This window comes from Ursus americanus, chromosome 24 (assembly GCF_024610735.1).
Source record: "Ursus americanus isolate L20-20 chromosome 24, mUrsAme1.1.p, whole genome shotgun sequence".
Taxonomy (NCBI): Eukaryota; Metazoa; Chordata; class Mammalia; order Carnivora; family Ursidae; genus Ursus; species Ursus americanus.
Window position 1 is genome coordinate 39,130,756 of NC_142150.1, and position 20,437 is coordinate 39,151,192.

Consider the following 20,437-nt stretch of genomic DNA (forward strand, 5'->3'; position numbering starts at 1 on the left):
TGGCCCCCTTCTCACTGTGTCCTCACGTGGGGGTGAACAAGAACTCTGGTCACTCTTCTTAGAAGAACATGAAGCCATCATGGGGGGCCCCATCCGCGTGACCTCACGTAATCCTGCTCACCTCTAAATACCATCACATTAGGCCTTCAACATGAATTTGAGGGGGACACAAACATTCACTCCCTAACAGAAGCAACCGTGTCTTTTACCGAATTTACATGAGATTTTACACCCCCAAATAAATTTTCCTGGGCTTTTATTTAGCTTTGTTAAAATAAGCCTCCATGATCACAAAACAGAGCGAAATCAATAAGCCAAACTCCATGCCTGCTGGCCAAGCAACATTTTTCCATGCTGACGGGTTGCCATTGAACGGAAGGCTTTTTCTGCTGGCTCCCAGCCTGCTGGATCCGGATGACCAACATGGCAGCCAGGAGAACTGCTGTCACTTGTCCTGCAAAGTCCTCTTCGGCAAGCTGCAACAGAAGAGAAAGGGGTCTGACCACCAAAACACACACCTAGAACTTTCAACTCAGGAAAAGACCCATGTGGCATTTGTCCTCCCAATGGAACACAGAGGGAACAAATACTGGCAGGGAAGGGGGATTCCAAGAGGGCAGGCCAACCAGGAAAGAGGGGAGGAGGTGCCTGACGAGGCGAGAATGAGAGGAAATCGGAGCTGGTGTGAACTGGAGACCCTCATGGGAGTAGAATGCACGGCCCTGTGGTAACCTACAGCATGATAAAGCCCCAGATGTGCCTGCGGAAAGCACAGAGGGGCAGGGCCGGATGTTCTAGGTCAGGCCTGGCCAACCTGGAGCCTTGAAGCGAGTGTAAAGTTGGGGAAAGCAGCCCTGTGATTCGTCCCTCTGCAGGGCTTGAGGCCAGCGAGCTCGCCTGGATTGTCCTCGCTGTCCCCGGTGCTCAGCCCACCTCCAAGCACACAGGAGGTGTTCACGGTTCATCTGCTAAACGCCTGTCTTGACAATGAGCAGCACCGAGGCTCTGCTTTCAGGAAACAAGATGACCTCACTTGTGCACTGAGAGGAAAAGGGCTCTGGGGAAGGAAGCAGATCCTCTGGAAATCCACGACGGTGGGGTGGAGACGTGAGGATGACCCCCGAGGATCGGTGGACTCCGCACAGCAGGTGTGAGCTTGAGGGGGGCCCGGGCCCTGCCCAGCCACTGTGTCAGTGAGACCAGTGCAGGAGGAACCGGAGGCAGAAGGGGACAGCAGGTATTGGGGAATGGCTGCTTGCCAGGTGTCAGGGGACTCTACAGCCACAGGATTTCTCTTAATCTGCCAAACACCCTGTTTATAACCCTGTTCTAGTCCCATCCTGCAGAGGGGACAGCTTGGGTAGCAGGAAGAGCTCACACAGCCAGCAAGCGACGGGGCCCAAAACAGCCCGACATGCTAACAAGCACACTTCGGCCCCTCGCAGCCAGAAGAACAAATACTGCAAACAGCCGGCAAAGAGCAGGCCTCTGCGGCATATCAAGGAATTTGAGCCCCATGAGTGGTTGGGGAAAAGAGGACGAAAAGCTGCACTATTTCACTCAGACCCACGCAGAAACTTTTGCCAGTGTCCAAGTCACACATTGGTGAAAGCACTGAGGACGGATGGTCTTCAGCCCCATTCCGGAACTGCACAGAGGTGACTGGGCATTTTCAAGGGCGAATGAGGGAGAGGCGAGCCCGGGCTCAGGAGAGTCCCGGGAGTGGCAGGTGCAGAAGGTGGGGCAGGGTCAATGCGGTTGCAACAGCCGTGTCTGTGGGCTGGCAGGGTTGCAAGCGACCATCCAACCTTCCCCCAGACACTGGGAGATTGAGGCCCTGTTCTTTCTGATGATGACATTCAAAGAAATGGCCTCCAGGTCCTTGAGACAGACACGTCTAAGCTGCAGGAGATACAAAACGCCTCACGGGCAGAGGAAGGGTTCATAACCGTAAGCGTTTCTCAGGAAACGCTGGAAGAAAGAGAGGTCAGGGGCCTCCGGTCAGATGTTGGCCTCTACACGGTCAATTCTCCTGGAGTGCTGAGCTTTTTCAGGCAGGCATTTCTGGGGACCTGGGGCCATCCTAAGCACGTGGCCTCATGTTGCTAGAAGCCCTACTAGAGTTTGCTTGTCTCCTGGTGCAAAAGCTCGGATGCACACCTCCCGGCCACAAGTTCTGCCCATTCTCACCAGCCCGAGTTCTTGCAGAGAGAAAGAGACAGAGGGGAGTCTTTCCAGACACAGAGTCAGGAGTGAGAGGGAGAAAGAAAGGCAAGTTAAGGAGTGACCTTCGACCTTCGGGGGAAGGACTTCAGAAAAAGAGACACCAAAGCAAGGGACAAACTGAATAAAAGAAGTGGCCTGCCACCCCTGGGTCCCTCCTACCGCCTTGAGTTCTGACCTCCCAGAAGAACGGCAGAGGGTCAACCCCTCTCAAAAAGTTGGGGTCTCCCAGATTGGTTGTTGGAGCTTCAGCACAATCTGAGGGGTGCTTCTAGATGCCTGACAGGGCAGTTCACCCCTCCGCACCACCCCCTGTCCCTCCCCACCTCGCCCTCTCCCCTGCTGCCACCCCTTCCTGGACGGAGGCAGGTCTACCCTCCTTAGCCCAAAGGAGAGGGAGTCCATCACCGGGTCACTGCTAGGCAAGCACACGGCATCCCCTCTCTGCCCCCAGCCAGGAGCGGTGGCTCAGTTAACAGCCTGGGCTCCGGGCCAGAATCCTCGCTTCCAGAAGGTGAGGCTTCTCCTTGTCCATTCCCCCGTCACCAGAGAGCCTTCTCCTACTCTACAAAGGAGGAGTTTCATCCTCACCCATCCTGAATCTACATGCACAGCCTAAGCTCTGAGCATCCCTGGATGCCAACGGGGAAGATGGAAGAACGCACCTCTCCGCACACACAGGACTTCTGGAAGAAATAAGTAACCACAGACCCACCTTCCAGGAGGTGGCTCGCACTGTTCCTCTGCCTCTCCTCCTTATTGCCCTGCTTCCTGGTCAGCTCCACCTCCCTTTCCGGTTTCGGATTCATCAAAAGGATTAAATCAGACTCAGCTCAGGTGGCACCTCTTCCATGAAGCCTTGCTTGATCAGAGCCTTGCAGCAGAACCCACCTGGCTTCAAATCCCACCTCCGCCCAGCGGCTCTCACGTCCTAGAGACTCAATACCTAACTGTGGAGGGAGCGCGGACAGGCGGCATACACAGTCAAAGCCTCCGTTTCCCCACCTGTAAAGTGGGATGATAACACCTGTCTCTGGGGCTGTAGCAAGAGTCCATCTCGGCGCCTGGTGGCCAGCGAGGGCTGGACACGCCATCTGACCGGCAAGGCTGTGACTCCCGTCCTTGGGGCACCTCGTCCCAGCAGTCTGCTGTGCCGCGGTGTGGGTCTCGTCCACACCTCCGTCCCCAGCCCGACCGTGACATGCTTGAGGGCAGGGATTCTGTCTCTGCTATTTGGTCTTATTCGTGCCTCATCTCCCCCCAAGCCCAGGCCACACAGAGGCTCAGCCACCGTCGGCTGAGGGATGGTCTGCTTCTTGGGGACGGGGACGCAGGCTGAAGACATACCTGAGGCTAGTGGTCACTTCGTAGCGCATATCGATCGCAAAGTCCCTGGAACTCCCCCTGTGCATCAAATAGGGCACCTCCCGCCCCACGTGCTGCTCCGCCCGCTGCACGATTTGGTCGGGAGCCAGCGCTGAGTACTGGCGATCGTGCATGTGATTGACCTGGTACTTGTCTCTCCCGGCCACGTCGTCCAGCAGCTCCTTCTTCGCTACGACCTTCTCCCTCGGGACAGATTTGGTGCTGCCTGAAGCAGCTCTTTCCCTTTCACCTGTGAGTCCACAAAGAGGACACCGTCAGTTCGACCCTGGGCAGGCCCACGGGCTCACAGCTGGCCCCGAGCAGGCAGCCCCACTGCCCTTGGCATCATCAGTAAGGAGGAGCAGTGGCCAACCTGCTTGGCCCCCAACTCAAAAACAGGTCAGATCCACGCCTGGGTGACTTTGGAGAAATCCCCAGGAGTCCATGGGCTCTGGTTTCCTCAATTCTGAAGGAAAGAATGGGAGTGCTTCTGAAGGACCCCACGAGGGCCATAGCTGTGTGGCCATAGCTGTGTGGCATTTTGGAAATAGAAAGGAAGTCGCTAAGCAAGACGGAGGCCTGAGCCGGGAATCCGGGCCCCAGACCCCAGGCCCGGCTCACTCAGCCCACCTCAGACAACTCCCCTCTCTTCTTGCTTCGTCATTTACAAAGTGAAGGGACCAGGCCAGGCAATGTCCACGGTCTCCCAGCTCCACCTTCTTCAGGAGGAAAGACTGGTTGGCTCAGCTCCTGGCCAAGCCCTGCACCAGGCCTTTCCCGAGCCCCCCTCGTGACATTCCTCCCCCACCCAGGAGGTAGGGAGTCTGACCTACCCGAAAGGGTGCAACTGAACTTCCTCAGGCAGAGTCACGTGTTCAAGTCCCACTGCCAGGAAGCGGAGGGCCCAGGGTTCCAAACCGGTTCAGTCTAGTTGGGAGACCGGGGGTTCCTCCACTAAGCCTCAAAGCCACTTGCCAGCCGTTCAAAGGAGGCCGCTGCCTCTTCCTCGTCTTTGTCCCTCCAGAACAGCAGATACATAGGAGATGGGACCCGTGAAGGGGTGTTCCTCAAATACAATGTGTTGGCTGGACATGGACCCCAAACTCTAATGGAAGAAAGGTCCACAGTCTCTCCAGGAACTTACTGCTAAAGAGGAAGGGCAGCTGATCGACAGAGCAGGGAAGAGTCAGCCAGTGCCCCTTACGCTAGATGTCGGAGCGAGGACAAGCCCATCAGGGCGCCGCTGCTCGCACTCTCCACCTCAATCCTTGTGCTTCAGCACAAATCTGTCCTTACCCGAGGGGGTCACGTGGACCACATAGCCATCTCCCACATAGACGGCCCAGTGCTGAAAGTCAGGGCGAAAAATCTCAATCAGGTCTCCAACTTTAGGTCCGCGTTTGGCCTGCAACGGGAGAATCAGAGACAGGCAGAGATGAACCCTTACTAGGAATATTCTAGAGCCTGACCTGCAAGGAGCCTAAGCCCAGCCTGAAGATTCCCTCTGTCCATCACCTGTAGGAAACAGGGAGGAGGAGCTCTCCTCACACAGGTGGGAAACCCTCCCTTCTCTGGGGCGTTCTGAAATGAACTCTTCTGGGGACAAAGAAGAGATGGAGAACTGTGGGTGACCGTGATCAGTACCCCCACTTAACAGGTGAGAGGACTGAGACGCAGTAAGGTTGGGCATTATGCTAAAGATCCTTCCCTAGTGAGGAGAGCAAGACTAAATCCTAGGTCTGAATGTTTCTAATGTTTACGCCCTTCACAGAATGTCCCAGGCAAGCCCAGGGCAACTGAAGGCTGGGGATCAGAGAGTATGTCAGCGTCCTTCTGGACTTTGCAGAAACAGGAAGTATGTTGTCCTGGCCACGTTCAGAATGCTGTTGCTGCAGGGGCTTTCTGAGGTCTGCTAGTAGCAACATCCCGTCCACCCACGGCCACCTCCATGCTTCCTCCCCTCCCCCACCCCCTCTCCCCACCCCACCCCCACTCCGTTGAGCCAGGCCTTGGGCTGGAACACCTGATCCAGGGATTCAGCCTCTGGAAGCATCAAGGCTGCCAGCCAACTAAAGAGCTGGCGAGGACACACGATTGAGAATAAAGGCTGACTACAGGAGTCAGAGTCAACTTGACCAAAACAAACAAAACCAAAAGGAGTCAAACTGATCAAAGGTGAGGCAATTTGAACATCAAAAAGAATGATCACTGCCCACGGATTGAAACACATGAACTATGTTAAAATCCGTGTGTTAGGGGCGCCTGGGTGGCACAGCGGTTGAGCGTCTGCCTTCGGCTCAGGGCATGATCCCGGCGTTCTGGGATCGAGCCCCACATCAGGCTCTTCCGCTATAAGCCTGCTTCTTCCTCTCCCACTCCCCCTGCTTGTGTTCCTTCTCTCGCTGGCTGTCTCTATCTCTGTCGAATAAATAAATAAAATGTTTAAAAATAATAAAATAAAATAAAATAAAATCCGTGTGTTCGTAAATGATACTTTAAAAACTCATTAGGCGCCTTTGGAGGATATAAAAGAAACGTTTTGTTCCCCAAACTGCTAAATAAAGGGAAAGATTCTACCATTTCCTAAATGAACTGTACTCTGGGAGCCAAATGAAGAGCTACGACAAAACCCAAAGGCACAAAACGACACTTCGATGTGACAGTGTCTACGTGTGCAAAGGCGTAGCAAAACGTGTTGGGGGGCGCACACCGCGCTGCCCTATCCACGATGCAGAGGATGGATCTGGGGTTTGTTTTATTTTGTGGGTTTTTTTTTTTTAACAAGGGAAATGTATTCACATGTATCTTGTGGAATTAAAGACAGCAGTTTAAAAAAAATAACAGGGCAAGTCTTGGGAGTCAGACCCTCGTCGGTTCAGAGGCCCCCTGTCTTGGGTAAGAGGCTTCACCGGAGTGTCGGGGTCCTCGTCTGTGAGGCTGGGAGTAATCACTGCTACTTCATACCATCCTTGAGATGAAATAAAATCTTCGGCAAAGTATCAGATGCAGGGAGCACTCAGGAAATGTGGCTATTCTTGAGCCAGAGGGAAGAAGGAACATAGGGAAGGGGAGTAAAGGGATGGAGGGAGAAGCAGAGAGGCTGGAGATGGGGGTACAAGAACGCCTTCCTGATGGCTCCCCACCACGACCCCACACCTCCATGGGTCATCTTCTTGGACCCTCCCTCCCCAGCTCTGCCCACTGACCCCGGACAGTGTGAGCGAGGAGGTGGGCTTGGGCAGGGGGGCGGGCTGCCCTCCCTGAACCCACTGTTCCTGCCCCCTGGTGACCTAGGGCTGTCTGGGTGGGGGAGGGGCGGGGGGTCACCTCGAAGTCACCTCAAAGTGTCACTTTGTGCCTTTGGGTCTTGTCGTAGCTCTTCATTTGGCTCCCAGAGTACAGTTCATTTAAGAAATGGTAGAATCTTTGCCTTTATTTAGCAGTTTTGGGAACAAAACGTTTCTTTTACATCCCCCACCCAGACAGCCCTACCCTCGGGCCTCAGCAAGTACGCACGCCCCTTTGTGCCAGAGCTGCAGACCAACATGGGAACCCCACATGATCACCACAGACAGAGTGGTTCTTTTAAAATAGTTTTCTGGGGACTTACTGAAGCCATCCTTCTGTCAGGTGGTGTCTGTGTGCTGCTGCCTCTATGTCCAGACTATTATTCACTTTCAGAGTTTTGTTTGAGGGGCGCTTGGGCGGTTCAGTCGATTAAGCAACCAACTCTTGGTCTCAGCTCAGGTCTTGATCTCAGGGTCGTGACTCTGTGTGGAGCCTTCTTAAAAAAAAAAAAGAGTTTTGTTTGCCTCTGAACCTGCCCAGGCATACAAATATTTTAAAAGATGAATCAACAGTCACATAAAAACCACTCTATCTTGAAACAAGCCAGGGTACATGCCTGGTAGACAAGTGGGCCAGGAAATCAGCTGGAAAAAAGAGATCTCAGAGTTCAAGGTGTCAATTCAGAAGGATTTGGTGGTGGCTGAGGTCAAGGGAGTGGTCAAAACTCGCCAAGCCTCGCGGTAGATGGGGAGAAGAAGGCAACAGGCAAAGTCAGGTGTGGGGCAAGCAGGATGGAGAGACAAGAGCCAGTCAAAGAGTTTCAAGAGCAAGGAACTCCAAGAAGACCCCAAAATTGGGACTGACCATGACCAGAACCTACAAACGTTTCCACCAACTTCAAACCCAACAGAACCAGACCAAACCTGTCATCGGAAACGCATTCTTCCCCCCAGACTGGACACAGAGAGCCTACTGGGCCAGATGTGAGGCAAGAGACCACTCCCCCTCCTCCTCTCCCTCCACAGCCCAGAGACACACATTCTAGACCCAATGGAAGCCCAAAATCCCCTACCGCCTGGGTGTGGAGGGGCTGCTTTTTGAGGTACCAGTGAGCTACACCACGCGAAGCTCCAAATAAGAATCTCTCATCTGATACCCACTTAGGGGCTGTGGCATCACGGGCGAACTGGACAGAGTGGGGGGGTGGGAGCAGGGAGGGAGCTCAGCCTCACTGCAGGCCATGTGGGCAGGAAGCAAGGACCAGGAACTTACCTCCTTCGGGCTCCCAGCGCAACAAGAGCTTTGTTGTCAGGACACAGATGGACTGCAGCTGGGACGACTCTTCAGGATGTATGGAATCGCTCAGAACAGCTGCTCTTACATAGCCCCTGTGCTCTCACTGGGGCGGGCTTAGCTAAGCCCTCCTGCCGCGCTGGCCCTCCCCCACTTGACAGTGACCTTGTGAGTGGCCAGCCTAGAGTTAAGTGATCTCTGTTTGTCCAATCGGGACCACCCCTTGTGCTACATCACAAGCCTGTTTCCAGAAAGAGGAAGACTTGGCTGGAACTGTCAGCTGAAGAGACACCAGGGTGGAGCCCGCACAGTGACTAACCCGGGGGCGGGGGGGAGCAGAAGAAACATCCCATGCCCAGACTTGTAGCTTCTCTCTCCACCAGGAGAAAGTGGGCAGAGGAAATGAGATCAAGGGAGTACATCCAGTGTAACTTCTTCTGTTATCAAATGTTCTTTTTAGACTACAGATATAATAGTTCAGCTCTTACAAACTCAAGAAGGAGCCTTAACCGTTTTTCCACTTTGGTCATAAGTACATATAAAATACTCCCCTGAAAAGTGCAAATTCAAATGACGTTCGTTATATCACACAGGAAATGGAGATTTCGAAAGAATTTAGGAAAGCTGTATTTTAAGCAATAAAGGAAGACTTATGTCATTTCAACCTTCTATGCATAGTTTTCCAAAACACAGATGATCTTACTGCTTGAACAGACTTCATGCTCTTAAACACAAACCTTTAGTTACACGCAGCTTGTGTTCAATGCTTTAGGCTTATTCAGGACTCCTTTGAAGTGAAACTAGAGTGGTTATCAAGCTGGATTTTGTTTTCTAGATTTATAATTTGTCCCAGAACATTCAGGAAGATGGTCTTCAACAGCTGCAGGTATATGTTCATCACAAAATGTTTAATGTCATCATGTACCATTTTAAAGTCTCAAGACTATGAAAAGTTTACAGTTGAGTACTTTTATTTTTTTAATTTTTATATTAACTACAGTATAATGAACATAAAGTGTGGTATTAGTTTCCTGTATACAATAGAGTGATTCTCCGCTTCCATTCATTACTCAGTGTTCATCACGATGAGTAATCTCTCCATCCCATCACCTATTTCACCCATCCCCCCACCCACCTCCCTTCTGGCAACCACCAGTTGGTTCTCTCTAGTAAAGAGTCCGCTTCCTGGTTTGTCTCTTTTTTGCTCCTTTGCTCCTTTGTTTTGTTTCTTCAGTTCCACATATGAGTGAAATCACGTGAGTCACATTCTCTGCTTTTTTAACTTAGCATTATACTCTCTAGACCCAGCTATGTTGATGCAAACGGCAAGATTTCATTCTTTTTATGGTCAAATCATATTCTATTGTAGATATATATCTCACATCTTTCTTTTAAGATTTTATTTATTTGTCAGAGAGAGAGCACATGACGGGGGCGGGGCAGACAGAGGGAGAAGCAGACTCCCCGCTGAGCAAGGATCCCAATGCAGGACTCAGTCCCCAGACCCTGGGATCATGACCTGAGCCAAAGGCAGATGCGTAACCGCCTGAGCCACCCAGGTGTCCTTCACATCTTCCTTATCCATTCACCTATTGATGGACATGTGGGCTGCTTTCATTATCTGGCTATTGTAAATAGGCTGCAATAAACATAGGGGTGCATGTGTCCTTTCATATCAGTGTTTTTGTATTCTTTGGGTAAATACCCAGCAGTGTGATTACTGGATCATAGGGTAGTTCTATTTTTTTTTTTTTTTTGAGGAGCTTCCATGCTGTTCCCAAAGTGGCTGAACCCATTTGCATTCCCACCAACAGTGCATGAGGGCTCCTTTTTCTCCACCTCTTTGCCAACACTTGCTGTTTCTTGTGTTTTTAGCAGGTGTGAGGAGACATGTCACTGCAGTTTTCATGCATTTCCCTGATGATGACTGATGTTGAGCATCTTTTCTTTTTTCTGTCTGTTGCCCATCTGGATGTCTTCTTTGGAGAAAGGTCTGGTCATGTCTCCTGCCTATTTTTATTTGGATTCATTATACTGTATTTGTGTTTTGATGTTAAAATTTAGAAGTTCTTTATGTATTTTGGATACTAATCCTTTATCGGATACGTCATGTGCAAATATCTTCTCCCATTCCATAGGTTGTCTCTGAGTTTTGTTGATTGTCTCCTTTACTGTACAGAAGCATATATTTTGATGGAGTCCTGACAGTTTATTTGTGCTTTTCTTTCCCTTGCCTCAGGAGACATCTATAAATGTGCTGTCATGGCTGCTGTCAGAGAAATTACTGCTATGGTCTCTTCTAGGATTTTTATGCTTTCAGATCTCACATGTAGGTCTTTAATCCATTTTGAGTTTGTTTTTGTGCATAGTGTAAGAAAGTGGTCCAGTTTCATTCTTTTCCATGTAGCTATCTCCTTTTCCCAACACCACTTGTTGAAGAGACTGTATTTTTACCATTGCAGAGTCTTGCCACGTTTGTCAAAGGTTAATTGACCATATAACCATGGCTTGTTTCTGGGCTTTGTATCCTGTTCTTTTGATCTATGTGTCTACCTTTGTGCCAGTACCATGCTGTTTTGATTACTGGAGCTTTCTAGTATACTTGAAATCTGTAATTGTGAGACCTCCAGGGTTTTCTTTTTCAAGATTGCTTAGGCTATTTGGGGTCTTTTGTGGGTCCATAGAAATCTTAGTATTGTTTGTTCTAGCTCTGTGGGAAAAAAAGATGCTGTTGGCATTTTGCTAGGGATTGCATTAAATCCGTAGATTGCCTGGATCCACCGGACATTTGAACAGTGTTTGCTCTTCCAGTCCATGAGCATGGAATGTCTTTCCATGTTTTGGTATCATCGTCAATTTCCTTCATCAATGTTTTATAGTTTTTAGAGTACACGACTTTCACCTCCATGGTTAAGTTTACCCCTAGGCATTTTATTCTTTTTGGTGCGACTGTAAATGGGATTAGTTTCTTAATTTTTCTTCCTGCTGCTTCATCATTAGTGTATAGAAATGCAACAGATTTCTGTACATTGATTTTGTATCCTGAGAACTTTCTGGATTCATTTATCGGTTCTAGCTGTTTTTTGGTGGAATCCTCACGGTATTCTATGACATTGCAAATAGTGGGAGTTTTCCTTCTTCCTTACCAGTAGGGATGCCTTTTATTTCTTTTAGTTGTCCGATTGCTCTAGCTAGGACACCAAGACTTAGCCATCCTAACCCCATATCTTCCAGATTCCACCAGAGAGCTGAAAGCCACCATAGAACTACTTTTTACTAAGATACCAAAGGCTTCAAAGGACATTGAATGCAAACATTGTCTGGGAAGGCAAAGGCTAAAAATTGAATTCACTATGGCAAATTCCAGGTGCCAGGATGGGCAGATAGGACCAGACTGGGGTAACGGGGATGTCACCCAAAACCTACAGAGAGATGATGGGAGTGTCTGGTTATGACCTGGACAGCTCTCTAGGTGACCGGCCATACGGAGGTGGGACAATGGCCCTTCCCCACAGCAGAGGGACGGCTGAGGGCAACATGGTGCTCTCAGCATTGCTGTCACCCTGGCAAGGGGCTCCCCTGAGCACCTGTCCCTCACCTTGGGCAGCACCGGGTCATTCCCCCTGGAGGATGGCTCTGTGGCACACCCAGCCAGCTGGCAGCCCTGAGGGTCCCTTTGTCGTCCTCTGTCTCAGTCGTCCCGGATCCCAACCACCTTTGGAAAATTCTGGTGATTCTGGTGGGTGACACAGAGAAAACACCCAGAATCCATGAGGCAGGAGGGGCAGCCGTGGGGACCCTCTGACCAGTGTGAGGGAGGCAGGCACACTTCTGGAACCCCCAAATGAAGGCTGACAGTCCAGCCTTGGACTCGGAGCAGGGCCCACTCTGGTAGTAGCAACAGTAGTTACTCTCTGTAAGTTACTTTAACTTTCAACCCTCTGATCACCCTGAGTTTTCAGGGGAGTCTTGTGACTAGTTAGTTCCAGCCAGGTCTCTCTTGCACTGGGGGATGAAGGGACCCACAGCTTTCACATGCTTGGGATGGAGCAGCCGAGGGAGGTGACACCCCTAATCCTCAAGCCAGACAGGGAGCGGCTGTAGCGGCCACCATAGAGGACGACCAACAGAGCAGCCATTCCGTAGGGTCACTGGTGGCAGAGGCTGGCTGAGCAAGCATGAGGTCATGGGGACTTGGCACTTCGGAGACCACACCAGGCCTTGCTGGGAAGGAACGGACGGATATTCAGAGGTGGCTAATTTTTTATTCCTTAGAGCATTTTAGCTTCATAACACAGTTGAGAGGAAGGTGCAGAGAGCTTCCGGACACCCCTTGCTCGCCCCGTGCACAGCCCCCCACACTATCAACATCCCTCAGCAGAGGGTCCACTGTTGTTACGGCTGATGACCCCGCACGGACACGTCATAAAGCCCCAAAGTCCACAGTTCGCCTTTGGGTCCACTCTCGGGGTTGTACGCTCTGTGGGTCTGGACAAGTGTGTAATGACACGTACCCATCATTACACCCTCGTACGGAGTAGTTCCACTGCCCTAAAAATCGAGGTGGCTGACGTTCAGCATTCAACCTAGGGGCAGCTGGAGCCCTGGCAGTTTCGGCAGGGAAAGTGAGCATACGTCCACGTGCTCCTCACAGACGATGAGCACCAGACTGGGAGCTCACAGAGAAAGCTAAATGTGGACTGAGTGAAGGAGGGGCTCGGGAAGATGTGGGAACTGTGTACGCAGAGTCAGGGGGTTCGAGCGCCAGGTGGTAGTGCGTACGGAGGGACAGAATTCAGTGGTTGCGTTTGGGTTTTTTGGCAGCCCGACGGTAAAATGAATGATGTGTCGTGACAAGAGTGGTGAGTCTTGATGGAAGGATGTAGACCATCCATTGACTACTAGCTGGGCACCAGGCACCTGGGGGGTGACTTCTCCACATGACCCTACTGAATCCGGACAACACCACTGGGAAGGGCTCGTTACCCCCATCCCGGAGAAGGCGGGACCCAAGCTCTGAGAGCCAAGAGCTTTCCCCAAGGTCACTCAGCTCGAAATTGCTGGGAGAACCCACCACGTGAAAATGAATGTTCCTTTCCTCTTTCTGTTCAGAAGTCTATAAAAATAGGGTGGAGCCCTTCGTGCAGATACACTCACTGACTCTTTGGACTTGGCACAATTAGCCCGTCCAGGAGCCGGTGAGAGAGGGAAAGGGGAGACAGAACCTAGGTGGCACGAGGGCGAGGGTCCCGCAGACAGAGGAGCCCTGGGGTGTCGGCATGGGTCTCTGCCGCCACAGATCTGTGGCTCCTTCGGGCTGTCCCTGGTTTGGGGATCACCTCTCCAAAAGAAAGTTTCCAAACAGGCCTAGAAGGCTGATCGCCAGGGCGGCCCATCCCCCAGTCAGGGCAGGTGTGGCCTGAACCTGAGGAGCCCTGTCAGCATCCCAGGCAAGTGCAGGCAGCTTCTCCCTCCCTTCCAGGGGCCTGGAGGCTACACTCCTCTCCCTCCCTCGGAGCTGTCAGCCCAGAGTCCTCTCCCAGGAAGGTGCTGGCTGAGTCACAGGGGCCCGTTTCCTGGGAGACATGGATTCGAGGAGGCCTCTGCGTGGTGGTCTTGTCTGGGCTTCTGACAACGAGCGGGATGGGCGGGGGGGATCCTTTTGTGCGAGTTTGCTGGGCGACCCCATTTGTTCCTGACCAGTGGGAAGGGAGGAAGGCCTGTGCTTTGTGTCTGGGGTCCAGCAGAGCTCCGGGGCTGAGCCTGGGAACTGCTCTGCAGTCTGGGCCACACTGCAGCCCTGTGGAGGGAGGGGCTGCAGCAGAAGCTGAGGAGACACTTCCGGAAACCGTGGCCACGGGAAGCGAAGTTTGGGTCCACTGAGTGCTGCACCCTGCAGCCTGGAAACTTCTGTCGCCAGCCCCACCTCAGCTCTGAGCTCCAGACTCCGAGGTCGGACTGCAACTCAACATCGCCACCGGGAGCTCTAATGGCCACGCATCGCCAACCACATCCAAGATCTTCCTTTCCCTCCTCACACCTGCTCCTCCCCTCCTCACCCTCCTCTCCTCAGGGGCCTGCATCCACTCAGTCTCCTGGACTTGGAGCCCTGGGGTGCTGCAGCTCGGCGGTGGGGAGTGGAGACTCCAGAGAAGGAGCTGGGGTTGGCATCCTACTTCTGCCACTTCCTAGCTGTGTTTTGGGGACAAACGTGGCAGCCTGGAAGGGTGGAGGAGGGGGTTAAGCTGTTCCCCAGATCTTCCATAAGCAAACCTTTGAGCTCCTACATTGGCCCATAGACCATGAGCCCAGCCTGGCCCAGCCGCCACCTCCCTCGGCATGGATCACATCCTGCAGGGATCCCTGTGTCTGTCTGCACCTCCCTCTGTGCTTCAAGCTCCACTGGGGCAGGATCCTGGATGCTGCCCCCGGCCCCTTCCTCTCCAGCAGCTGTGAAGGGCCAGGCCTGGAACGGGGCCGAGGGAATCTATATGGAAGAGGGGCTGGAGGATGAGCGGGGCCAGGACCCGGGCCCAGCTCCTCCCCTCTCTCGGCCAGGGCACAGCAGGCCCAGGGACAGTCGCCATGGGGGAATCAAAAGGGGATTTTTCACTCTGGGAATCAACGTCTGGCTAGGGTCAGGGCCAGACACCCTGCACAGTAGCTGGTGGCCGATCAAATGTGACCCTGGGCCCCGCCTGGAGGAGGAGAGGCTGCCCAGGCAACAAAGGCCAGATTTCTTTTGGCAGCAATCAGGCCCTGGCCCCACCCCAGGCCATCCTGTGTGCGGAGTGGGCCGCTCCTTCCCAGAATGGCCTCATTTCCCCGAATTGCCTGAGTTCAACTCCTTCCCCTTCAGTGCACATGAACCACGGAGTCTGGCCCGCCCCTGCCTGGACCATAAGTGTCCGCACAGAGGCGCCGACAGGAAGCGAGATTCATGGGACACCTGGGTGACTCAGTCAGTTAAGCTTCTGCCTTCAGCTCAGGCCATGAGCCCACAGTCCTGGGATCCAGTTCCGGTTCGGGCTCCCTGCTTAGCAGAGAGCCCGCTTCTCCCTCTCCCTTGGTCTGCAGCTCCCCCTACTTGTGCTCTCTCTCTCTCTGTCAAATAAAGAAATAAAATCTTAAAAAAGAAAAAAGGAAGGGAGGTCCAGAGTCAGAAAGCTGGAATGGAAGCATATTTACTGAGACAGGACAGATGCCAAGGAGGGAAGAGGAGAGAGGAGGACAGAGCTGAGCAGGCACTGAACTCTCCCAGTGAGGGAGACAGGCACATTGGGGATCCCCTCACTTCCCCAGTCCTGGGCACTCCCCTCGGCCCGCACACCAGGTGCTTCCCAGCTCAGGTGGGCAAAGCCCCCAGGCAGCCACAGCTCCTTCCCCGAGAGCCCCTGAGCCCCCCACGCTGAGATGAGAGGGGAGGCTCACTGGGCCCGAAGGCCTCACTGTCGTGCAGGAAAAGGGACTTTGAAACAACCAAGAGTTTTCCATAACCTCCTTCGAAAGCCTTTCCAAACTCTGGAGTTCAGTGTGGCCCAGACCAGACACTCAGACTCAGGCCTTTACAGGAGGGGGCTGCCCTGCTGCTGGAGAGCCGCAAATAGAAAGTTCCAGGGGGCTTACCTCAGCCATGGTGGGGTCTTCTGTGGCATGTGGACCGACTTTTATACCAAAGTTGAGAGTTTTGCTTTCACTTTCCTTCGGCCACTATTTAAAAACTGCTGCATAGGAATCTTTTCTTTTTAAAGTAGGCTCCACACCCAGCTTGGACCCCAAAGCGGGGCTCCAACTCCCGACCCTGAGATCCAGACCTGATCAGAGTCAAGAGTCAGACTCCCCCCGGCTGGGCCACCCGGGCGAGCGCCCAGGGCCTGGCCTCTCCTCATCTCTTCTCTGAGCTCAGAGCAGGCGGGATGGGGGCTCGCTGCCTCCTCGGGGAGCACGTGTGGCATCGGTGCCTCGGTTGCGACGGAATCGGTCTGAGGTTTGCTTGGTCAGCAGCCGAGGGGGAGGCCTGGGGCCGTGGCTCATGCGCAGGCGCTCAGACGTCTCCGTGGTTACCGTGAGGCGCCAACTGGGGAGGGAGGCGCCCGCTCGGCTGATTTGCCACCGTGGGGGCCAAGCTCCGGCTCACAGAGCTGGTTCCGGGGCCACAGCAGGCCCCTCGCAGGTGCCGGCCCCCTTTCCCTTCACGGGTGGGCCGTCAGCGCAGACGGGGGCTGGCCAGGTAAGGGGCAGGTGGAGGGACAGCATCCCCCTCTCCCTCACCGTTCCTGACGCCGTCTAATGCAGTGGACATGCCACACGGGAAAAAATTAAATGAAAGAGCTGGACTGCAATCTTTTCTTTTCCAAAGAGCAGCGCTACCTCCCCTGCCCTATCCTCCAACATGTCACCCCAGATTCAAGGCTCCACACCGCCTACCTCACAAAAAGTGGTCACTTTTCTATCTGTAGGTTTGCCCCGTTTCTTTTCTCAGATCCACGATTGGTTTTGCAGGTGTTCAGAACGAGTTCCCGACTATCGAGCTCAATTCCAGGGACCAGATGAGCTTAGGGTCCCCTCCTCCTCCGCCATCTTAACCTCCCCCCAGTCTTGGCACGCCTTTCTGATCCCCCCGTCCGACTGGCGTTCAGGAAACAGGTCAGCATGCACCGGGATGAGGGAGTCATTTATTATGGGGATTACTGTGAGTTAGGTCTAACCTCAATTCCTTTAAAAAGCAAAGAAAAGAATTTCTCACTTTGGCTTGCACTTTATAACTTGTGGTTCTACTCTGGTGTCACGACCCCGGGGTTGGGAGCTGTTGCTCCTGAAACATTTCCGTCAAAACTTGAGTTTGACACCTTGTCACCTGAAACTTCTTTCTAGGCTCCTTCCTCTTGCACGTTGTTTTGGACACCTAGCTTGTGTGAGGCAGTGGACCCCGAGCTGTAGACACACTCACGTCTGAGGTAGACCGTGTCGTCAGTCAGTGAGAGGTCACGCTGAGTAGGCCCGGGTGCTGTGTGAGGCCTGCTGTGACAACGTACCACAGACGAGGGGGCTTCAGACAACACAGCCTTATGGTCTCGCGGTTCCGGAGTCCAGCCGTCAGAACTCAAGCTGTCCACAGGGCCGCACCCTCTCTGGCCTGTGGGGAAGAGTCCGTGCTTGCCCCTTCCTCGTTCCTGCTGGTTCGCTGGCCATCCTCGGCGTTCCTTGGCATTAGCCGTAGGCCTTCAGTCTCGGCTTCTGTCAGCCAGCTATGTGTCTCTTTTCACGTTGCATTCTTCTCCCTGTGTCTGTGTTACCTTTTCTGATAAGGACACAGTCATGTTGGCTTAGGGCTCACCCTGATGACCTCGTCTTAACATGATTACCTCTGTGAAGACCCTGTTTCCAGTAGCGTTTCTGGTGGAGACCCTCCTTCCCTCTATGCCTTCTTCCTAGAGGCTGCATTTAGCTCTATCATTAGTAAGATGACATCTGTCACTCTGGTCGTTTCTGTATTTTTAAGAGTTAATAGCGTAATATGATGAAATGAGAAATGATGTTGTTCTTTCTTTTTTTAATAATAATTTTTATTTTGTTAGCTTAGTCCCCATACAGTACATCCTTAGTTTTTGATGTCCTGTTTCATGATTCATTATTTGCGTATAACGCCCAGTGCTCCATGCAATAAGAAATGATGTCGTTCTTGCAAACACTCAGGACGCCTCGGGTAAAACTGAAGTCCCCCTTCCCGGTCCCCAGAGGTAACCACATATCAGGTTTGAATATAGCCTTTGTGTTCTTTTTCTTTGTAAACACATAGCTATCTCTATAGGAAATAGGAAACATGGGACAACAAGGCTCATGCAAACCCTTTGAGACTACGTGTGTTTTGGGATTTGATATTTTTTGGGTTTCCGATAGAAAATATGGTGCATGAGGTCAAGGACGGGAATGGGCGCTCAGGTGTTTGCTCCTAAGGAAACATGCTGCTGTTTCTGCAGTGAGAGGCGTGACCGAGTCACGAAATGGGGTACATGAAGCTTACGAAAAGCCTCAGATCCGTTCTAGGCGGGTTTTCCTTCAAGGGAGTTTGCCGCCTAACTTGGGTTTGTAGAGCTTTTTGGATTTCAGAATTACAGAGAGAGAGCGTGGGTTTTGTACTTGTGTGTGTGTGTGTCTGCAAGCTGCCCACGTGGAGAGGAAGCAGGAGGGCTGGGGGTGGACGCGACGAGGCTGAGGAAAGGTGTGCAGAGCAGAGGGAGAAGGAGAGGACTTCATGAGACTGAGTTTCCTCCAGGAAGAGCTTGGCTGAGCTTTGGTTTTGACTCTGCGGAACTTACGGACTCCAGCCGCGGAGTCGAGAAGCCGGCTGCCTCCAGTTCCAGGCCAAGGGTCCTGGTTGTCTGATGGTTCCTGTGCTTGCCTCTCAGCCAGGGCCGCGTGTCTCCCCCTGCTCCCCCGTCTCCCCACACCCAGAAATACCCACAACTTGAAATAGCGGAGCTGGACGGGCTCCTGCAAGACAGCGAACACAGCCCCAGAGAGAAAGCAAGAGAAAAGCACCGAAGGCCCAGGGTGCCACCTGGTGTGGCCAGTCCCGGAGCCCAGCCGCGCCCTCCACAGACTTCACACCAGGCAGTTCTTGCTGCATTTCCTCCAGTAAAGGGCTCCCTTGTTGGGCTTTATTTTATTCTGTAAAAATAAGCCTTATTATAAAACTGAATGAAATCCACAAACCAAAGCTCTGGCCCAACCAGACCCCGTACATGTGTAAAGTCCCTGCTGACCGGACGGGCCCCTCAGCTTATTGCTTCTGCCGCTTGTTTCTTGAGAACATGACTCCAATGAGGCCCATGGCTGCCAAGCCCGCTCCTGCGATGCCAGCCGCCACGACGGCATCTCTGACCTGCAGGAGAGAGGAGGGGAGGTCACACTCCGTCGGGAATCCGAGGACAGGCTGTACATTCAACAATAACATTCAGCTCAAGGGAACTCACGGGCCCCTTGGCCCACTTGACAAACTCAGGAGTCTACCAATACTGGCAGGGAAACGGGGAGAAGAGGGCTGGAAGGGGAAAGAGCCGCTGGATGGAGCCCGCTGGCCAGGGCTGTATGTGGGCCTGAGGGCAACTCCATCCACTTTTGGGCATTTAAAGCACCTGAATCCCCAGAGCGCGGGGTGGGAAGGCCCAGGAGATGCAGGCGGGATGGCTGAAAGCCTGCGGCCATCAGGGAGCCCGTGCAGCAAGTGCGAGGTGGCTCAGGAACCGGCTCTCGAATCTTGCCATGTCACACCCGTGCCCCCCGGGAGAGCAAGGACCTCACGTGTGTCACTCGTCTTGTTCCTCGCTCCATCCCCCACACCTGGTTCTGCCAGGCACAGAGGTGCTCTTTACGAGTTCTTAAAGAAATGACCCAACTCGGAGCGGCGGTGACGCTCTACCTTAAATTATTAGTATTTCTGACTTACACTAGCTCATACTAGAAAAAAGAAGTGTTGCAAAAATAAGAGTAGATTTCAGGGTAAAAAGTCCCATGTCAAATGTCACTCCCCCCTGAAACTTCACCAAGAGTAAAGTAAGGCATTTGTTTTAGGCGTGATTTCACAAGGACCCACAGAACTCTAAATTCTAAGGCAGCAGTGGGAAAGTTGAGGATCAATTGGAATCATACAACAGGGTCTTCAGGAAAGGTCAGCTACTGGCAACACCAAATCGTTCTGGAAACAGGGCAGAGAAAGAGCTTTAGCTAGGTCCCTGGAACACCCCCCCCCCCAACCGTAACAGAAGTCTGAAAGTTTATTCTCTGCAGAGGGTGAAACAGAAGACTTGAGGGCCTGGGAATTGAGAAACACATGTGAGGATGCAGATGTCATGCCAAAAAGAAGGGACTGAGAGACCACAAACATGCTGACTGTGAGACTCTTGGCCTTCCTACCCGTCTCTGCTCCCAGAACACTACTTACCACACAGAAGTCAGGAAAACTTGCCTGGGGAATCTGACCAGCCCAAATGGAAACAAAAGATACTTGGGGCACCTGGCTGGCTCAGTCGTGGGGGTGTGTGATTCTTGATCTCAGGGTCATGAGTTCAAGCCCCTCATTGCATACAGAGATCACTTAAATAAATAAATAAAACTTAAAACAACAACAACAAATACCAATACCAAGGATTCCCAAACAGACTATCCACCTATATCATCCAGAAGTGAAACTCAAAGTCAACAAGCCACTTGTCCCCTCCCAGTTCACTCAGAGCTTCCATTCAGCAGCAAACCCCCTACCCTAATC

General features: G+C 52.6%; 2 protein-coding genes across 8 annotated transcripts in view; both read right to left on the reverse strand.

Annotated features, from left to right (window-relative positions):
• Positions 1–239: 239 nt before the first annotated feature.
• LOC123778488 (phospholipase A and acyltransferase 3-like) lies at positions 240–16,021 on the reverse strand. Of its 3 annotated transcripts, none has more exons than XM_087854975.1 (5): positions 15,796–16,021; positions 7,199–7,372; positions 4,885–4,993; positions 3,571–3,838; positions 240–476 (listed from the first exon to the last, which is right to left on the reverse strand). In XM_087854975.1, exons 2-5 carry the CDS (start codon positions 7,205–7,207, stop codon positions 446–448), a joined length of 417 nt encoding a protein of 138 aa, XP_087711101.1. In that variant the 5' UTR covers positions 7,208–7,372; positions 15,796–16,021; the 3' UTR covers positions 240–445. The 3 variants fall into 3 exon arrangements, with proteins under 3 accessions (XP_087711101.1, XP_045631834.1, XP_087711099.1); XM_045775878.2 differs by lacking the exon at positions 15,796–16,021 and adding an exon at positions 8,149–8,342; XM_087854973.1 differs by lacking the exon at positions 15,796–16,021 and adding an exon at positions 8,149–8,304 and having other exon boundaries at positions 7,199–7,369.
• A 2,766-nt stretch (positions 16,022–18,787) lies between these two features.
• Positions 18,788–20,437, reverse strand: part of LOC123778415 (phospholipase A and acyltransferase 3) — a 29,104-nt gene continuing 27,454 nt past the window's right edge. For all 5 annotated transcript variants that reach the window (XR_015721451.1, XM_045775742.2, XM_045775744.2 and 2 more), the window contains one exon: positions 18,788–19,054. Coding sequence is in view for 4 of the 5 variants with exons in the window: in XM_045775742.2 (XP_045631698.1) it covers positions 18,953–19,054 (102 nt within the window). In the remaining variant the exon portion in view is untranslated. The remainder of the gene's footprint in view (positions 19,055–20,437) is intronic.